The 20,956-nt window shown below is 36.5% G+C and overlaps 1 protein-coding gene and 1 non-coding gene across 4 annotated transcripts in view; one reads left to right on the top strand and one right to left on the bottom strand.

The window, feature by feature from the left end:
* Positions 1 to 20,956, bottom strand: part of ZFYVE9 (zinc finger FYVE-type containing 9) — a 131,508-nt gene that overhangs the window by 7,440 nt on the left and 103,112 nt on the right. For 2 of the 3 annotated variants that reach the window (XM_031465123.2, XM_010984753.3), the window contains 4 exons: positions 16,511 to 16,615; positions 5,529 to 5,679; positions 3,382 to 3,462; positions 944 to 1,106 (listed from right to left, as the gene is read on the bottom strand). In XM_031465123.2, the coding sequence (XP_031320983.1) occupies positions 944 to 1,106; positions 3,382 to 3,462; positions 5,529 to 5,679; positions 16,511 to 16,615 (500 nt within the window). Of the gene's footprint in view, positions 1 to 943; positions 1,107 to 3,381; positions 3,463 to 5,528; positions 5,680 to 12,002; positions 12,474 to 16,510; positions 16,616 to 20,956 lie in introns of those variants that run through there. The other variant, XM_064493588.1, reaches the window with a different exon arrangement.
* Positions 18,011 to 18,114, top strand: LOC116157010 (U6 spliceosomal RNA). The gene has a single exon (XR_004140975.2). It is a non-coding gene; the product is annotated as a U6 spliceosomal RNA (small nuclear RNA).

Raw genomic sequence — 20,956 nt, forward strand, 5'->3', positions numbered from 1 at the left:
CATAGCTAACTAGGAACAGAGTACAAGCTAAGAAAACAAAGTACAAAGGTCCGCGGGCAGAAGTACAGATAGTCTGTTTAAGCAAGACGGTAAGTGTTGCTTCTGAGAAGTGAGACAGTAGGGGAGGAAAGCACAGGCTGTGTGAGGCCCTGTAAGTTGGAAAAGACTTTGGCTTTTACCCTGAATGATGCTGGAAGCCAGTGGTGGGTTTTGAGCAAAGAAGTGACATTGCTCTGGCTGCTGTATTGGAAATAGATTAGGTTGAGGGGAGGGAGGAGGCGAAGACTGGAAAGAAAGAAACCAATTTGGAGGCTACTGCAGTAATGCAGACCAAATGATGGCAGCAGAGGCAGTGAGAAGAGGGAGAATTCTGGATATATTTTAAAGTAAACAGGATTTACTGCTGGATCAGGTATAAGGTATGAGAGAAAAGTGTCAGAGATGACTCCAAGGTTTTGGACTGAACCGTTGGACGAGAGTTGCCATGTGCTAGAAAGAGTATAGGATCTGAAGCCCAGAGACGTGGTTTTAAGTCCTAGCCCTGCCACTTCCTAGCTTTGTGGAGTGATTTTAGCCTTTTGGTGTTTATTTACTCATCTGTAATATGGAAATAACAACACTAGTTGTTCTATCAAATGAAACAATATTAGCAAAAGTGCTTTGTAAACCATAGTCTTAGGTGTTACTATTATCTCAATAACTTTAGAGGGATTGTTCTGATTCATCAACTCCTTTCCGCCACCTCCTCCGTTCATACATGTGCACAGAAACTCCTTCAGAAATTAAGCCAAGAAACCAGAAATTTAAAATTCCATGTTATGTATACAAAGCTGTCCTTCTTCTTAGGCAGGGCTGACAGTAAAGTTGTAAAACACCAGTACAGACAAAACCTAGGGCCTAGCCCATAATGAATGCCACAGGTAGGGAAGTTCTCCACATTTACCCTTTGTTAACATTCTTGTCATCATCCACCCACTGGATGTGGATGTGCTCCTGGGGATCCTCGGCATCTGCCTTGCCACAGGTGATGGTGAAGTCCTTCATCTCCCGCAGTGCCTGCCTCAAGGCGTCCATGTTTTCTGCCGTGATCTGGACCATAACACCATCTGAGAACCAGAACCAAGACAATACAGATGGAACAACACAAAGCCAGGGAGAGGGGCAGATGAAACCAGGTACCTGGGATCTAGCAAATCCCTCTAGGGTTAAATGTAAATATCTGCCCTGCTGTCTAAAGCTGACAGATACTAAGAGGTTTTGTTCTTGGAGCTGAACCTCTTACTTATTGAAAGTGTTAAGGAGGAGCAAGTGCCCAGATGGATTCTGCTTAAAACACTTGCCTGTTGATTTTACTTTCTCCTGAGATGGCTCAAAGGGAAACTTACACATGGTCACATCCCTCTTTTGGACTCACAGAGCATTCTGTTCCTGTTTCCACTGTTGCATTTATCATGCTTGAGGCATATTTATTTGTTTGCACCTCTGTCTCTCTCACATTATTATGATGGCATACAGTGCATGTCCACTAAATGTGTGTTAAATAAACCACTGAATAAACAACAGCAGTGGGATGGGGAATAAATCGACTTACTGACTAGCAATAAGGCAAACCTACCACATGTGTTTTACATGAGCTCCCATGCAGCCAACAGATGGCAACCATTTTGGGGCTGCTACCTACCTGAATCAAAGGCAAACATTCAAACTGAGAGTGAAAGTTGGCACATGCTGAGCAATTACCCTGCTTCACTGATACAAAATCTTGTCAGCTGAAATAAATTCTAAAGAGCTTCAATAAGAATTTCATAAATAGGGAGCCAATTGCTCTATTGACACACACAGTGAAATGTAAGACCTAAGAAATTCCTAACCCAAAGACATAAATGTAACTTTTAAATACATCGCTTTGCATCTGTAAGGATCTGTATCAGTTCAATGTATTAGTTCGACAACATTTAAGGGGTGCTATTTAATCATCTTGTAAAGACAATTCAAATGTAGTCAATACTTGATCATGTAGGCATTAATTAGTCAATGCCAAATAACTGTTTAATTCCTAGATTTCTTAATTTCTTAATAGCATATTTCTGCTTTGTAGTTAGACCTGTGAAATTTAGTTGTGAAATATTAGCGTACTTTACTCTTCATTAAGTTTACAGTAAAGGAGATCAAAGTCATTATCTATCAACATACGTAAGATAACCTAAGAATTTCGATTAACACAGTGGAATCCACCCTCAGGAAGAACTGCTCTTACGGGGCTGGAGTGAGCTACTGTGGAAATGAAAACCTATCATCATATCTGGCAGATAGTATTTTTCAAAGGTGACAACAATATTTCCCATTTCACGTACTTTTCTACAATGCTACCTTTCCATTTCCCCATCAAGAAGTGGCGTCTAACTCCTCTCTTCTTGAATCTGGGCAGGCTTATGACCACTTCCAACATCAGAGTATGGGGGAAGTGACACTGACTTTCGAGGTGGGGTCATAAAAAGCAATGCAGCTTCTGCCTTGTGCTGAACACTTGTGCTTGGTTGGAGTCCTGAGCCACTGTGCAAGAAGTCCAACTGTCCCAAGGCTGCCATGCTAAGGAGTCCAATGTGTAAAGACTCCAGTCATCACTCCTAGTTTTTAAATCATACCAGGCCAGGCTCCAGACATGTGAGTCAACAAATCTTCAGACAGTTCTAATTCCCAGCCATCAAGTAACCACCAGCCTTCAAGTCATCCCAAATGAGGCCCCATACATCACTGAGCAGGGTCAAGCCATCCCTGCATTGCCCTGTCACAGGCAGACCCAGAGGAATAAGTGAGCATGATTAGTAGTTTTAAGACATTAAATTCTGGGTTAATTTATTATGCAACAAGAGTAACCAGATCAAAATACAGTGAAGAATAATTGAGAAAGAAAATAAATAGTATGCTCATTAGCCTTTCATTAAGTTTCACTTAATTAACTTGTTGGGATGTGTGTCATGTCTAATTATAGCAAACCAGCAACAAATGCATCCCAGTCTGTCACCACATGGTGACTGCAGCTTTCTTGTGGGCTGAACTTCACCTACATATTTACAGATTCACACCCAATGATATATCTGTACTCAGACTACATCTCCTTGGGTACCTTATCCCAGAGCTCTGAAAGGCCATCTCTTGATTTTTATGTCAGTGTTCCATGAAATCTCTACCACTTACTCCCTTCTTTGGAGAGGCAAGCACCCTTATGATAGTCTTAATTAGCTGAAGTGACATGCTATTGACTAAATAACAGGAGTCAGAAATCTACGGCAAAAGTATCATGACTTTAATGTCCCTTGCTTTTCAGTTGTACAATTAGGACTGACCTAATGTATATGCGGTAAATAACTCATTCTTTACCTTCCACAATACTGGACTTGGCAAGATATCCTGAAGAGGATTTCAGAGCGCCACTGAACACAAAGAAACTGGCACCAGTCACTAAAACAGCAATGGAAATAGTTTAGTGAAGAAGACTCTGTGATGGAGGGAGTGAAAATAACAATAAAATATTTGGTAATTGGGGACTCCAACCACCATCATACAGAAAACAAAAAACACTGAATGCATACCCCACAATACACAAGTAACCAACAACTCATGTGCTTATGATAGCTTAGGGAATGAGGTTTTAAGATGCACTCTCCCATTTTTGTTCTGCTTTTCCTTCAATCAAGAAGCAAAGAAATCTTAGTGGTCAAGACTAAGGCTTGACCTGCAGCCTGTTTTTGTAAATAAAATTTTATTTGAACACAGCCACATTCATTCATTTACATACTGTCTATGGCAGTTTTTGAAGTATGATGCCAGAGTGTTAGTGATAAAGACCACAGGCCTGCAAAGCCTAAAAATATACATCAGCTAGCCATTCACAGAAAAAGTATGCTGACCCCTAATTTAATTCATTGGTTTTTTTAGGTCAAATATATTTTGAATATGAAGATATGGTTGCCAACTATTTTACTTACCAAGTGGAGCCATTAAAAAAATAAATACCTATTTGAAAGTCAAACACCTCTTCATAAAAGAAAGGGTATTTAATTACACTTAACTTTATGAAAATTTCACTATGGTCATTATTTCTCCACATCTTAAATTGGACTGTGCTATTCCAACCTCCTACCATTGGCTCTACAGTATCTCTAATGGGTAGGTCATCCAGCCTTTGTCAGAGACCCCTGGTGACAGGGAGGACACAGCAGCACAAGGCAACCCATTCTATTTCTGGATAGCTCTCAGTGTTACAGAGCCTGCTCTCAAATTGAGCCCAAATCTAGATCCGTGTAACTTTCACCCACTGGTGCTGGCTTTGGTCTTTTGTAGCTACAGAGAAAAAACTGCATCTTATTTCCACATAACAGAAAATGTTAAAAATAGAGATAGCTATTTTTCACCCTCTTTCAGTCTATACTTTTTCCAGGTTAAACATTTATACTTTATTCAAGAGCTCTCCCTTTGACCTAGTTTCCAAACCTCTCACAGGCCTTGCTTGAATCAGTTTTATCAAAGGACATCTTTAATTACTTTAATAATATCCAGAACTTACTCAAATAGTCTAGATATGATTTGATTAATAGGGAGCATAATGGATTTAATCATCTGATTTATTTGAGATATCACATTTGAATATACATATGCTTTTATATCTTTACTACACAAATGACTTAAAAAACATACTGAAGACAATGACCTACAGTATGTCTACTAGAGAAGTCTTTCACAAAGCATACTGAAGAAAGCTAGTTTTAGGAATACTCTGATGGAAAAAAAGATTCATGGCCAAATAAATTTGAGAAGGCCTAGACACTAATCTCTCTTTGGAAGATCACAATACACATCAGCTTGTTACAGGCTCTGAAAAATGCTGCAGTAATGAAATCTGCTTAAACTTTCTTAGTCTAATGTAATTAGCAAAAGTTTTACTTATGTGAATATTTTAAAAACTCACAGAACCTGATTAACACACTTTAGGAAATGGCATGTTGAGCAGTGCTTCTTAAATTCTAATGTGTAGTTGAATCACACCGCGATCATGTTAAAATGCAAATTCTGATTTAGCAGATCTGGGGTGTAGATTCTGCATTTCTACAATCTCCTAAGGGATGAGACCACATTCTGAGTTATCACCTAACCTAGAAGACTTCCTTCAGAATCGTGTCAACCTATTAATTAAACATTCTTTGGGCACAGTCATTCAAAAAGCTCTAAATCTACCTAAGTATATTCTCACTATGGGGCCTAGTCTCCCACCTTCAAATATGCAGGCCCTGTCATATCCTGAGGCAATATTTTCAAGATGTTCCCCTCAATAACAATTATTCCATTTACAACTCTAAGTCTGGCTATTTGGGTAGTAAATATAATCCTAGAGAATAAGCCTGAAAGGTTAATTTAATCAAGTTGTTTGTGGTCACCTATCTAGACAGTCAGTGTTATGGGCCTGAGATATCCAACTGTCCACGTGCAGTATAAGCTTCCATTCTCATAAACTCAACTCAAATACTCACCCTTTCTGGGCTGATTGTGAATACTGATAGCCTGGGTCTGATAGTTCCCATCATCATTCTGTACACACACAAGGTGAGAGTCTGCCTTCTCATTGAAGCAGGCACCTCCTGCCAGGACATGCTCATTGGACTTGTTCATGGCTTTCATCATCTGCAATCAAAGAAGAGGGCTAACCTTCTTACTCTGCCAAGAAAGAGCTTTTTTTTTGGTGTCTCTGATGTGGTACAACTCCTTCACCTTCTCAAAGACAAAACAGAATATTATTATTTATTAAAGTGACAAAGGAACTACCAAATAATGAAAAAAAAGTGAAACATCACAGTCATTATTAGTAAAAATTCAACGAATCCAAAAATTCTCTGTATAGTTTACAGGTGATTTGTATTACAACCTAAGCATATGATACATTTAGCATTCTTTTTTTTTTTTTGTCTTTTTATTGCTGTACTGAACTCAAGTAACTAAAATTAATTTAGCTAATTACAATAGTTTCTTCTACCCTCTGGATTCTCAGAGAACATACACACTGAGATTCTAAGTCAAAAGAACATCCCATATTTAATGTATCTTGCCTTCTCTTTCCACATCCATATAAAAGAGGACTTTCCTCTACAAATATATCAACTCCAGCGTTTCTTAGTTTTACTAACTTGTGTTTTAGATCTTCAATGAAATCACTTACCCCTATTTTGCTTTATTCTTATTAAGAAATTTAAGGTGGTAATTCTGAATCTAATCTGATAAAAACCTCACAGGCCACCATTTTGTATCTAGTAAACAAATCCAACCTTATATTATCCTGATGCTAAAATTTGGCTTCAGGTTGGAATAGGCTAATGATAATTTATTTACTTGTTTTTATTTCCCATTTTTTCCTTCATGCCATCTATTTCTTTTTTTTAACATTTTTATTGATTTATAATCATTTTACAATGTTGTGTCAAATTCCAGTGTTCAGCTCAATTTTTCAGTCATTCATGGACATATACACACTCATTGTCACATTTTTTTTCTCTGTGAGTTATCATAACATTTTGTGTATATTTCCGTTCTATACAGTATAGTCTTGTTTATCTATTCTACAATTTTGAAATCCTAGTCTATCCCTTCCCACCCTCCCCACCACCGGCAACCACAAGTCTGTATTCTCTGTCTATGAGTCTATTTCTGTCCTGTATTTATGCTTTGTTTTTGTTTGTTTGTTTTTGTTTTTTAGATTCCACATATGAGCGATCTCATATGGTATTTTTCTTTCTCTTTCTGGCTTACTTAACTTAGAATGACATTCTCCAGGAGCATCCATGTTGCTGCAAATGGCATTATGTTGTCGGTTTTTATGGCTGAGTAGTATTCCATTGTATAAATATACCACATCTATTTCTTAAAGCTTCTAATCCAACCCTTTAAAATGGATTTGATCTTTTGAAACTCCAATTCAAAACTTCTGTTTTGTTTTACTCCCCTCTTCATCTTACATTATAAACTATAGTACCAGAGTGTGAAAAATAGCAGATGAGTGTTCTGATACCTTTGATATTCCTGTATGATTATACTCAAACAAATTCAGAGATGAAATTCACATGACACAAAATTAATCACTGTAAAATGAACAACTGAGTGTCATTTAGTACAGTCACAATGTTCTTCAACCACTTTTATCTAGTTCCAAAACATCTCTGTCACTCCAAAGTAAAATCCCAAACTCATTAACCAGTTTCTCCCCATTCCTTGCTCCAACCACCAATCTGCCTTCTGTCTGCATTCTGGATATTTCATATAAATGGAACTATATAATATGTGACCACTGTGTCTGGCTTCTTTCACTTAGCATAATGTTTTGGGAGCTCCTCCATGGTACAGTATGTATCAATTTCATTTCTTTCTATGGCTGAATAATATTTCATTCTGTTTGTTTAACCACAGTTTGTTTGATCATCAATCCATGAATGTTTGGGCTATGTCTATCTTTTGGCTACTATGAATAGTGCTACTATGAAAATGTGTGTACATGTACTTCTTATGAGTTTCTGTTTTCAGTACTTTGAACTATACACCTATGGGTGGAATTGCAGGGTCATATGGTAATTCTATGTTTAACTTTTTGAGGAGCTGTGAAATTGTTTTTCATAATGGAAGAACCATTTAAAATTTCCACCAGCAACGTATAAGCGTTCCGATTTCTCTGCAACCTTGTCAACACTTGTTATTTTCTGTTGTTGCTGTTGTTCTTTATGGCCATCCTAGTAGCTGTGAAGTAGCCCCTTACTGTGATTTTGATTGCATTTCCCTAGTGACTAATGATTTAGGCATCTTTTCAACTGCTTGTTGGCCATTTGTATGTCTTCTTTGGAGGAAATGCCTCTTCAAGTCCTTTGCTCATTTTTAAATTGGAGTATTTGTCTTTTGCTGTTGAGTTGTAAGAGTTCTTTTTATATTCTAGATCTATAGAGCAGACCCTTATCAGATATATGACTTGCAAATATTTCTCCCATTATATAGGTTGTCTTTTTACTTTCCTGTTAATGTCTTGGATGAATAAATGGTTTCCATTTTTATTAAGTCCAGTCTATCTGTTTTTTCTTTTGTTGCTTATGCTTTCGGTGTCATATCTAAAAAGCCATTGCCAAATCCAAGGTCATGAAAACCAACCCTCATGTTTTTTTCCCTAGAGCTTTATGGCTTTAGCTCTTATATTTAGGTCCCTGATCCATTTTGAGTTTCTTTTATGGTTTGAAGTAGGGATATGACTTCATTCTTTTTACATGTGGATATCCGGTTGTCCCAGTACCACTTGTTGAACATTATTATTTCACCATTGAATGATCTTGGCACCCTTGTCAAAATCAACTGGCCATAAATGTATGAATTTATTTCAGTAATCTTAATTTTGTTGCAGGACAGTACCACATTGCTTTGATTACTGTAACCTTGTAGTAAGTTTTGAAATTGGGGAGTGTGAAGGCTCCAGTTTTTTCTTTTACCAGATTATTTTGGCTTCAGGGTCCCTTGCAATTCCAAATGAATCTGAGTACTGGCTTTCCATCTCTGCAAAAAAAGGTCATTGGAATTCTGAAAGGGCTTACACTGGATCTGTAGATCACTATGAACAGTATTAACATGTTAAAAATATTAAGTCTTCCAATCTATGAACATGATATGTCTTCCCATTCAGTTAAGTCTTCAAGTTCTTTCAACGTTTTGTATTTTTCCGGTTTCAAGTCTTTTATCTCCTCGGTTAAACTTATTTCTAGGCATTGTATCAATACAATTCTAAGATACTATCATCATCTCTTGGATTGACATTGTTATGTTTATAACTCTTGAAAGTTAATATTTTAATACATTACTGTATCACCAAAGGCATTCAAACAATAACTGAATATTCCTTTCACACTAACTTTTTTTAACTTATTAAAACACACCACTTCTATCAGGGTTTTCCAAAGATTGCTTTAAATAAATCTTTTGCAAAAAGGTAAGTCAGCTGGAAGACGCCTACTTAGGGAAGTCAATAGATAGACTATTTAGGTTCTTGTTTGCAAGTTACATTTGTAACACATGAAAGACACTGACACAATCACATAGCAATTAAAAAATATTATATCCATCATTTCTTCCAAATCATTAGGCTGAAATGATTTCTAATTTTGTCTACACTGAGCAGATTAAAAATATTTTCAACTCAGATGTTCTGAATAAATTAGCTAGCCACTATAAAAATTATTTCCCTGGGTGTCAATTTCAAGCCCAATGAGATTTTTAAAACATCATCTTTCTTTGGAAATGAATGAGCAGATTTTTTTCTCTTAAAATCATGTTCATTTACACTAGGAGGAGAATTTCCCAGATATTCAAAGGAATTTACTGAACATAAAATAAATGTACACTTGTCATATGATGATATAAATACTTGACTTTCCATTTTAGTTGTGCCATTTATCTGCTCTGTCAATTCAAATTCTGTATCTCTTGATCTATCCCTATCTTCACCATAGTTCAAGATCAATTACCTCTTTCCTGGGCATAATAAAAACTGTATAGCTGTTTTATCTACAGTCAGTCTCTAATAGCTCTGATTCATTCCACATGTGAAATAAAATTCTTATTTCATGGCAGGACAAGAAAAATTTAAACATAAAAAAAATTCTCTCTGCCCTTCGGCCTCCTCTCCCTTCTACTGTGCATTGTATATCTCCATTATGCACCAACCAAACCTCCCCTATCAGCAGAAACACCTGCTCACCCATAAGGAGCACAATTCTCCTAGCTCCAACAAGGCAACACCTTGAAAGTTAACATTCCTTCTTGATCTTGTAAAGGGGCTATCTCTTATAGATTTGGATTGTGTAAACTGTCAATAAGACGTCATTTAATGCACAGCCCTGTCTCAAAAACCTTACAGCTGTGATTTGACTTCTGTTGGGTGGAACAGTTCTCACAGCTTTCTGAGATTGCTGTTCCTGGGTTATTGTCTTGAATAAAAATTTTCATTTCTTTCTTAGATCAACTGACTAACTTTTCATCGACAAACACAATGTTTCCATATTTACCAAAGCACAGCTCTGATCATGTCACATCTTTTCCACCTTGTCCACTAAAAATCACAAGCTTCCTAGGCTCTAGCGCCAAACCAGCTCTCCTGTCTGGCTTCCCTTCCTACTGTAGCCGTACAAGCAGGACCACGTCCTGATGGGCTACCATTTCCCGTCTCTGAGCTTCAGCACATGCTGTTATTTCACCTCCCTTTTCATCTCCCATATCCAAGAACCTGAAAAAGCTACCCCCACCCCACCAAATCAAGGCTTAGCAAAAACACCAATTCTGGCATGTAGCCTTTTAAAATTCCTTATCAGACACTAATGTGACCACTCCCTTCTTTGAACTGCTTTAGCACATTCTTTGTATTTTTTATATGGCATCTACATTCAGCCCTGGATTTGGTTAATAGCAAGGACTCAAGCCAGACTGTCTGTATCTCAGTCCTGGTTTTGCTACTAACAAGCTATATGCCATTAGGAAAGTTACTTGATTTCTTTGTGTCCCAGTCTCCTCCTCTATAAACAGAGATAATAAAGTAACTATTTCATATAGTTGTGAGAATTAAATGAATTAATGTTTATATAGTCCTTAGAACAGCACCAAGAACATAATAAACACTGTGTAAGTGTTTGTTAAATAAAATTTGAATGCTTATCTCCTCCACCCTGCTTATAAAATTATAAAGCAACCTTAAAATCAGGAGCAAATAATTCATTTGAGTACATCCTATGAGATAATGGGATTCAGACCATGCCTACGCACTCACAAATTAGTGACAATGACATACTGATAAAATGAAGGGAAACTTCTATCACAACAATAGGTGCAAAATAACTAACATTTATGAAGCACCAACCATGAGCCAGGCACTGAGCTAAATTCTACACAGGTCTTAGCATGAAAGAACCATTTTAACCTAGCAAGTGAAGCAGTACATAAGCTTTATTTTCCTGTGTTTCCCACCTCCAGAGTCTAACCACTCACATAGACCAATTAAAAGAATACAGTCTGGGAATGGTTGTGCTGGAGGAACCAGTGAGGATTTATAACATCTAATCCATCTCTGAATTAATATGCCATTCCCTTCAATTTCCTCTCTAAGAGATCACATTTTAAAAATGACAGTTTATCTTGATTTGGAGTGGAAAGGATCTGTAAAGGAGAAGTTCAAGCAGAGCCTTGAGGAACAGCTACCGTTTGTGTATAACATGTAAGGACTTCCTCATGGCAGGTATTCAATAAATATTTGCTGAATATATTAATAAGGAAATCATACATTGATTTGGAGGATTTGTCTTACTCATGGAGTTTTACTAAAAAGTAATTGTTGTTAGAACAATTAAAAAAAATTTTGGTTCACTAATAGTTGCAGTGGTCCACAGATCAGGCGTCTAATAAAATAAGTTTTAACGATTTAATTCTATAAACATTCTTATCAAGCAACTGACAAGGAGTTTCAGTAGGAAGCTCCACTGCAGAAGCATGGAAAATCTCTAAAAGTGAACCACTGCACCAAGGATACAACGAAGAATGAAAGACATACTCTCTGCCCACAAAGAACTCAAAAATTCAGAGCAGGAGAGGATTCACGTTCATCAGTTACACATGTTACATGAATAAAGAAAGATGGCAAACAGAGGAAAGAAAGAGTGGTATTATCTGGAGAATGAAGAATCCTAGGAAAGTTTCCTAAAGAATGTAACATCTGAATTGGCTTTGAAATCAGGTATAGAGGAAGAACACTTTGGATAAAGAGAAAAGCATGTGTGAAGGAAGAGAAAACAGAACTGAGAAAGGAACACAGAGATGAGTAATAATGGAACAGGCAGAGCAATATCCTTTCCTGGAGATATTTAGGAAAGATATAAATATTTGTCCTTCCATTTAGCTGGGGTCCACTTGTGTCCAGAAGCTGGCACCCACCTTCCAGGCCTATGGATCTACATATCATTAACTATAAACCTTCACTCATTCGTTTGGCAAATACTCAATAAATATCTAATGTGTACCAGGCACTGTGTTAGTACTTGGTTTATTCAGTAGTCAATAAACAAATCTTCCCTCATGGAACTTATGTGTATAGGAGGAGGCAACAAAAACAATAAACAAAATACATTAAGTAAAATACCATAAAATGTTAGACATTGGTAAGTGCTATACAGAAAATTAAAGCAATAAGGAAGACCAGGAGTACTGGTGGGTGCCATTTAATATAGGATAGTAAGGGGAAGCCTTACTGAAAGTGAGGGAAACGCACGGTAATATCTAAGGAAGAGACTTACAGGCACTTAGAACAGCTGGTGCAATGGCTATGGGGTTGGCAAGTCTGGCAGTTTCAAGTCTCACAATTCTGGAGGCTAGAAGTCCAAAATCAAGATGTCAGCAGAGCTGGTTCCATCTAAGGGCTATAAAAGGACAGATTTGTTCCAGACCTCTCTCCATGACTAGCAAACAGCCATCTTCTCCCCATGTCTCTTCATAGCATCTCTTTATGCTTGTCTGCATCCAGATTTCCTCTTCTTATAGAGTCACCAGCCATAGTGGATTAGGGCTCACCCTAATGACCTCATTTAAACTTGATTACCTCTGTCTGTAAAGATCCTAAAATAAGACTGGTAATTGTTAAACTGATGTCTATAAAAATCAGTTTAGCATAGTGTTTAAGAGTAGGGACACTGGAATCAGATTGTCTGGGTCTGATTCCAGCTCCAACACTTGCTAGCTCTGTGCCTTAATTTTCTCGTCTGTAAAAAGGTATTCACCCTACTCATTGCATAGAGATAGTGTGAAGATATATATAAGCTTAGAATAGTGCCTGGTACATACTGAACCGTCAATAAATGTTATTTAACACAATGGTCAAAGTAATCTCATTATAAGAACATGAGTAGGGTCGTGGGGAGGCAGAGCATTAGCATCCATGAGGTCCTGGGTTCACTCCCCAGTCCCTCCATTATCAATCAATCAATCAGTCAAACAAACAACAACAACAACATCAAAAAAGAACATGAGTAGGGTTACCTAAACCAACAGAGATCTTGAATGGCTTTCATGAAGGAGATCAGGAAATTTATATACAATGACTACTTCATTTATTAAAATTTCCATGCTCTCTGAAATACTCTCTTGTTCTAGCCTTCTAGGCTTAAAGTCTTTCCTTAGGTGGACAAAAAAATATTGCCTGCCATTTCAGTAACTGAAGAATGTTGCCCACCATCAAGCCATCAACCACTGCAGCCAGCACCAATGATGCACCCCAAGGGGAAATCAGAATGGAGAAAAACAGGATACCAGCCCTAGATAGTTAAGATGCATATCAAGGAATAATTTCAATAAGTCCTGAATCTAGCATCTTCTCATACATAGAAAAGCTCTAAAATCATTAACTTGAGATGTCTGGTTTTTGTAATTAGCAGTAATCTTTTGATATTTGACTACATAGGGTATTTTTTTCCCTGCAAAAACTCCTATATATCCTGATTCCTTCCTCACCTCTTGGTTGTATCCTGGGCAACAGTTCTCAATAACGCCACCAAATAAAGCATAATTCTCAACTTTTAGGTTGTGCATTTTCTTTTCAGTCAACACTTAGAGGTCCCTTCTCTCCACATTTTACATATAGCTGCCAAAATGCAGTTTTCTAAAATTCTACTTTCATTAAGTCACTTTTCTGCTTTATAACCTGTAAAATCTCTTAACAAGTTATCATATTGAAGTCTAGACTCCTTTGCCTGGTTTTTGAAGGCCTCTGGAAATCCAGCAGTCTCTTTGCACAACTTCATTTCCCAGTCAGCTGTAGGCAGGCTGCTATCTCTCACCCTCCCTACCAGACATGCTCATTCCTGGTGCTTTACTAACTTTTATGTAGGCTGGTATCTATCCCCTTTTCCACCAGTTATTTCCCACACTCTTCTTTCCAGTCATTTTCCATCCTTCATTTTCTAGTGCCGAAATATCCCTCACTGTCTGTTTCAGATCTTTCATTCATTTACATTTACAAAACATTGACATTTACATGAACGTTTACAAACATCTACATGGAATGTGCTGCTCTGGCTGTTAGGGATTCAGGACCAATCAGAAATAAAGGAACATTCCTGACTGCTCCATTTATCAGAGGTCTCCCTTCTATGAACCTTTAGTAAACTTCCAATAACTTTCAGCACTTATTTTCATATTACTTTATCTTTTACTTATTTTTATATTATTTATTTTTTATATTTTTATATTTTACATTGTTTATATTTAGTTCCGTTTCATGTCTTCATTCAATATACACTTCTTGTGCAATTGCTCTGTACTAGGTAGATGGCTACTGATAACAGTGGTAAACAAGACAGACATAGTCCCTCATGGAACTAAAAGTCTAGTAGAGAAAATAGATACTGAATAATACAAATAAATAATACAATAATACAAATGTAGTGAGCATTACACATAGGAGGTGTGGAATGAAATGAAATGAAATCAAAGACTATCTGGAATAATTATGTGGAAAAAATGAAAGCCTACTGAGAAAATGATATCTAAACTGAAACCTGAAAAATGAATAAGGGTTATGGAGATGAAGAGTAGGAGAAGTGTGCAATAATAAGGAAATAGTTTGTGCAAAGACTATAAGCAAAAGAAAACATAGTTTAGGGAAATGATAAAAAAAACTATAAAGGTACAGATGAAGAAAAATGAATGAGAGGAAAAGTGGGATAGTGTGGTGTTTAAATGAAATCATGCATAAGAAATTACCTTTTCAACTATAAAGTGAAGCAGAATTCTTAGATTCTTATAATGCAATTCAACTGTCCAAGTTTGTGAGAGAGAAAATTAGACTTGAAACCAAAATTGAATTAGAAGGGTAGTCAGATAAATCAAATAAGAAAAATAAGTGATATGCAATTGGTAAGATTTACTGAAAATGAAATGTAATAAATGACAAGAAATACAGTTACTGTTTTTGAACAAAGATTTCTAACCCAGCACAACCTAGCAAGCAGAATTCAAATAAAGACAGATAATATGAATGTCAGTTGTTGTCATGAATGTCCTAAACCAAGTACTAAAATAATTATCGGGGCCTTATAGCTTTTATAGATTATATGCATAAATGAATCCAATTACAAACACAAAGCATCATCTTGCAAACACTAAGGATAGCAATGTATGTTACCCGCTTGGGGATGACATGTGATCATCTCACTTCTGGACAATAAACTCCCAGAGGTAAGCATAATATCTTACTAATCTTTGCATTTCCTATCACAGAATATATTTAATAGGTGTTTGTGAAACAGATAATAAAACTTCAAATATGAGAAATAAGTCAAGTTTTCAAAGTACAGTCTCTTTTAAAAGACTATTTAGAGCACAAATTACATAAAAATAGTCCACTTTAAAGATCTGACTCTACCTAGGTTTAGTATATCTATTCCTATTTGATATTCCAAGGAAAGACTATCTAATAGCTAAAAACTGCTGACTGTATCCCAGAAAAAATTAAGCACACATTCTAACTACTATTTTCTAGTGTCCTAAAAGAAACCATTAGAAAGACATGGACTAAAGGCTTTCGTCAAATAGGTCATTGTCAAATAATAACACTGAGTTCTGAGTTTATAAGTCCAGTAAAACATTTGTGTGATTTTAAGTGTATATCAAGTACAAAATGTTTATTGAATGTACAAATGAATAAGTGAATAAATGGCTAAATGAAGAAGGAAAAATGGAAGAAAGGAAAAAAAGAGGAAGAAAGAAATTACTTTACACCAAGAGGCAGTGGAATCAATAATTGGGGAATTAACACCCTGCCTAATAAAACAACAAATTTTAACATTATATCAAACTCAGTTTTAAAGTCTTTCTTTTAAATCACAATGATTACTGTTAGACATTTTCGAAATGATTTTAAGAAATTTTTAAATTCAAGAACTACTTCACATAGCAAACAGGCAAGAACATTGTTTATATAATTCTACTGATGTGTATATAGCATGTGCAATTTCATTTTAGTTACAAAATACAACTTAATTCAAGACGTAATCATTCGCTTTCAAAATCTTATTTAAAAGTCATTTTGGGACTTACAGGTGAGTTGTGCTTAAACATGAAGGAGAGTCAAAAATGATATATACTTACAGCAAGAGGGAAAAACAAGAAGATCCCACCACTAAAATTATAAATTTTATACCTCAATCAAAATGCAAATCTGTCACTGATTATCATAGCATCAAAAGGCCAAAACGTAACAAATGATACAACTAATTACTAAGTCAGTCACAAATTTAACATCTTAGCTTTCTGTTATGAAATTCTGTCATTGATCTAAGTCATATAATATTATGAACTGATTTCACTGTCAATTAATTTAAAATTTATATGTAATCATGTGTTTTTCATCTTCATTTGTGATATTCAATTATGAAAAATATGCCTTCATGGTAAATCTTACCTCATTGTATCTGTTGCTGGGAATTTTGATGCTGGTTTTCCGAACTTCCATATCAACCACCAAACCTTGAACTACTGGCAATGTATATTGGTAATTTCTAAAGTCCTGGGCAAAAGCAGATTGAAGTGGAATAAAGAGTTCATCAGTGGCAGAATTTGATTTATGGTAATCAAATTATCACAAATGGAAAGAATGTGAAAATCGAAACACCTCATTTACTTAAATAATAAGAAAATGTATTGTAAAAGCCCCACTGTGTGTATTTGAGCTCTCCAATTAGACTGTAAACTCTTAGAAGGGAGTAGACCAAAAAGTCTCATTTATCCTTTATATAACAATATTAAACAAATATTTGAATGTTTACCCTGCTTTATCATTACTAACTGTCTCCTGCCTCTAAGATAAGCTTCAAGGGTGTAGGGCCTCTCTCTTGTTCTGTTCTTGTTATATTCCAAATGCTTGGAACATCCTAGGCACTCACTGAATATTTGTAGAGTAAAACACACCCCCTCCCCACCCCCTACCCCCTGCATCCAGTGTGGCTGAAGCAAAGTGAGCAAGGTTGGTAGGAGCTGAGATCAAAGTGATGGCATACAGCTGGATTTCACAGGGTCTTGTAGGCCACCATAGGACCTTGCTTTTACTTTTGACCTATTTCAACAGATCTCTCCAACTTTCTCTGTAAAGAATAGATGGTAAAGGAGCAAGAATAGAAGAAAGGAAATCAGACAGACATAATAAAAGTAATCCAGGCAAGAGACTGTGAACTTGAACCAAAATGTTAACAGTTCAAAGAGTGGTGAGAAGTTGCCAGATTCTAGATATATTTTGAAGGGAAAAATGACAGTATTTGCCACTATTTGATGCAAGACATGAAAAAAAAAAAGTCAAAAGATGATTCTGCTGCTTAGCATGCACGAGGTCCTGGGTTCAGTCTCCAGTAACTCCATTAAAATAAATTAGTAAATAAATAAACCTAATTACTCCCCCACCAAAATAATAATAAAATAATAAAATAAAATAATTTTTAAAAAAAGGTGATTCTGAATTTATTGCCTGGGCAAGCAGAAGACTGGAATGCCCTTTACTGGGGTGCAGAATATGATGGGAAGAGGAGGTGGCAAGTCAGAAGGCTGCAGGGCAAGAACCAAGAAAGAATGGTGTCCTGGAAGCTCAGGAAAGAAAATGTACAGGTACTAGTAAGTTACTGGATGGAACTGCATGAACATTGTCTTCTGATTGCCTCTATTTATTCAGGGAAATTGGGGCTAGGTCATTAGCTGAAAATGAGGAAAGGAGAGGTGGCGTACAAAAAAAGGTCATGTACAAAAATTCATCAAGGAGAGTAGGAATGTACCGTGGACAAGGAAGGACTGCCAGGTTGCTCTCCGAGCTTCCTTAATGGTACTGGTCATGAATCTAAAATGAGACCCATGACTATGCTACTCTTTTTGTCTTCACCCATTTTTAGGGTTGGATGAAAGTTAAGAATGAAAGGAGGTGCTTGCATCAGCAGCACACATACTAAAATTGGAACGACACAGAGATTAGCATGGACCCTGCACAAGGATAACATGTGAATTCATGAAGCATTCCATATTAAAAAAAAAAGAATGAAAGAAGAATTAGATCCACACAGGTATAAACTGACTTTTGATAAAGGTGCAAAGGTTAGCAAATGAAGAAAGGATAGTCTTTCTGACAACTGGTACTGGAATGACTAGACATACAAATGGGAAAAAAAAAAACAAAACTTCAAACTATGCCTCACAATCATAAAGAAAAATTAACTAAAAATGGATCACAGACCTAAATATAAAACATAAAACTCTAAATCTTTTAGAAGAAAACATGGAGAAAATGTGATATGTTTATTCAATAAGTTCTTAGATATAAAAAGCATGCTCCACAAAAATTAATAAACTGGACTTCAACAAAACTAAAAACTTTTATTCCATGAAAGCCATTGTTAAGAGAATGAAAAGATAAACCATAGACTGGGGGGAAATATTTTTAAATGTTACATATCTACCAAAGTACTTATATTCGGAATACATGAAAAACTCTCAGGAGTCAACAATAAGAAAACCACCACCATATTTTTTAAGTGGGAAAAGAAACACACAAATTAAAATCACAAAATTTAAAACCACTAAACTAGTGGAATGGCAAAAATTAAAAACAAAAGAGGAGAAATAACAGCTGGCAAAAAAAAAAGAATTCTTGTACTTGACAAATGCAAAATACTGCAGGCATTTTGGAAAGCAGTTTCACAGTTCCTTATAATGTGAAACATACAATATGGCTCACCTATCCCACTCCCAAATGAAATGAAATGAAAACTCAAGTTCACACAAAATTTCATACATGAATGTTTATAGCAGCTTTACTCACAGTTGCCAAAAAATAGAAACAACCCAAATGTCCATCAACAGGTGAATGGATAAACTGTGGTTCATACATACAACAGAACACAACACAGCAACAAAAATGAACGACATTGATACTGAGGGGTACCAGAATATGCCACCCCAAAATATGCCTCTTGTTAATTAATTAGTCTTTGGCCAATTTACAGGGCCCCAGTCGAGGAACCTAAGATGAATAGAGCAAAAAGACTATTTCCTCCCTAATAATACTTACAACAACACGGATTAAGCCCAAGGGCATTATGAGAAGTAAAAAAGCCAGACTGAAAATCAGGCTACATACTGTATAATTCCGATTATAGGACAGTCTGCAAAATCTACAGGGACCAAGGATCAGTGGTACCAGACATTAGAGGTACTCCAGCAAATTTTCTGGAGTGACAGAACTGTTCTGTATCTTGATTGTGACAGTGGTAGTAACGTAACTGCCTACGTTTGTCAAAACTCTTGGCAGTGTACTCCAAAAAAGGTGGGTTTACTGTATATAAATTTAAAAAAAAATACTTTTAAAGAGAGAGGTAGATTTAAGCAGGGTTTACATTTTGTCAGGCTACCACAAAAGAGGGTAAAATAGAAAAATGAACTAGAATTATGTTTTAAAAAAAAGTAATTTTAATGGTAAAACCATGGAATCTTAAGACAGATAAAGAGACAAGTAAACAGAGTGAGAAACAGTGAAATGGTGTTGAAATCCAATAGACTGTAAATCCTGGTAAACTAGAGAGAGAGAAGGTGATGATGTTGAGTGAGATGCTCAAGTATTTCTATAACTGAATTGATATAGACCATAAAAACCTTAGGCTGCTGTTGCTAGATTACAGTAATCTGTTTAGGAGATATTTATCCTGTTATCTAGCAAAATATCTCCTTTTTATTCCAAATCAGATTACAATCAGTAAGAAAAAAAATTATCTTGTCAAAAAATGTGACTAAAACCTAATGTTATCAAGGAGGGACAAAGGAATGGGGGTTGGAGTAAAGAACAGAGAGAGAGAGATCTTACAGATTAAAATATAATTTAAAAATTTCCACTTCTGGCCAAGATGGAGAAAAGAGAACAAGACTATGGTCCTGCCTGAAACAACCAAAAAAATCTCACAAAACACATGAAACGATGATTTCCGAGATATGGAATCTCAGGCAATGAAGGACAGTGATCCTCGAGAGACAGGAAACAAACAAGATGAGCTCTGTGACTGCCCAGGTTATGCCTGACAAGTTTCCAAACTCAAGAGCAGGAAGGGAGAATCCAGGCAGAGGCTGGCAGATTTCCTGAGTTGAGGAGACAAAATCGAAAATCCAGAAAAACCAAAGGAGTGAGAATTCACAGCACAGAGTATCAGAGAAGAGAAAACTGTAGAGAGAGAAAGCCACAAGTCTGCAGAAGGTCCCATCCGGTGTTCAGCAGTGTTATGATTAGCAAATGTGTTTGAGGAAACTTCTTGAAGCCAGTGAAGGAAATGCCTGAAATGAATACTGGGAGCATTATCCGACACTCAGGTCTGGGAACAGTGTCCATTCCCAAAATCCAGATTTAGAAAAACCTCATAATTCATGGGCACTGGATAGGGTATTACTGTATAATAAAGACTCTGACTGACATTTGCCCCTGGTCCTGGGAGGTAGCCTCAAATCCTTGGAATTTTTCTAAATGACAGGAGTGCCTTTGTTATTACTGGTGTACCCTGATGGTCTATGTCAATTTGGTAACTCATGATAAGCTCCTAGATATTTTTGCTATCAAGATGACCCAGGGTGGGGGCTGGCCATTTCAGAAAAATCAACCATATGATCAGAGGTTGGAGCTCTGAGGTAAATGATATCAATCAGTCTGACTTCTGGGGCGTGAGGAGGGGATAGAGATCGAGTCTATTCACATGACCAATGATTCAATCATTCGTGCCTAGCAAGGAAACTTCAACAAAAACTCAGGACACAGAAGCTCAGGAGCTTACTCGGTGCACACTGAAACACATCAATGTACTGGGAAGGTGACATGTCCCTGAGGACACAGAAG

The sequence above is a fragment of the Camelus dromedarius genome, chromosome 14, assembly GCF_036321535.1.
Source record: "Camelus dromedarius isolate mCamDro1 chromosome 14, mCamDro1.pat, whole genome shotgun sequence".
Classification (NCBI taxonomy): Eukaryota; Metazoa; Chordata; class Mammalia; order Artiodactyla; family Camelidae; genus Camelus; species Camelus dromedarius.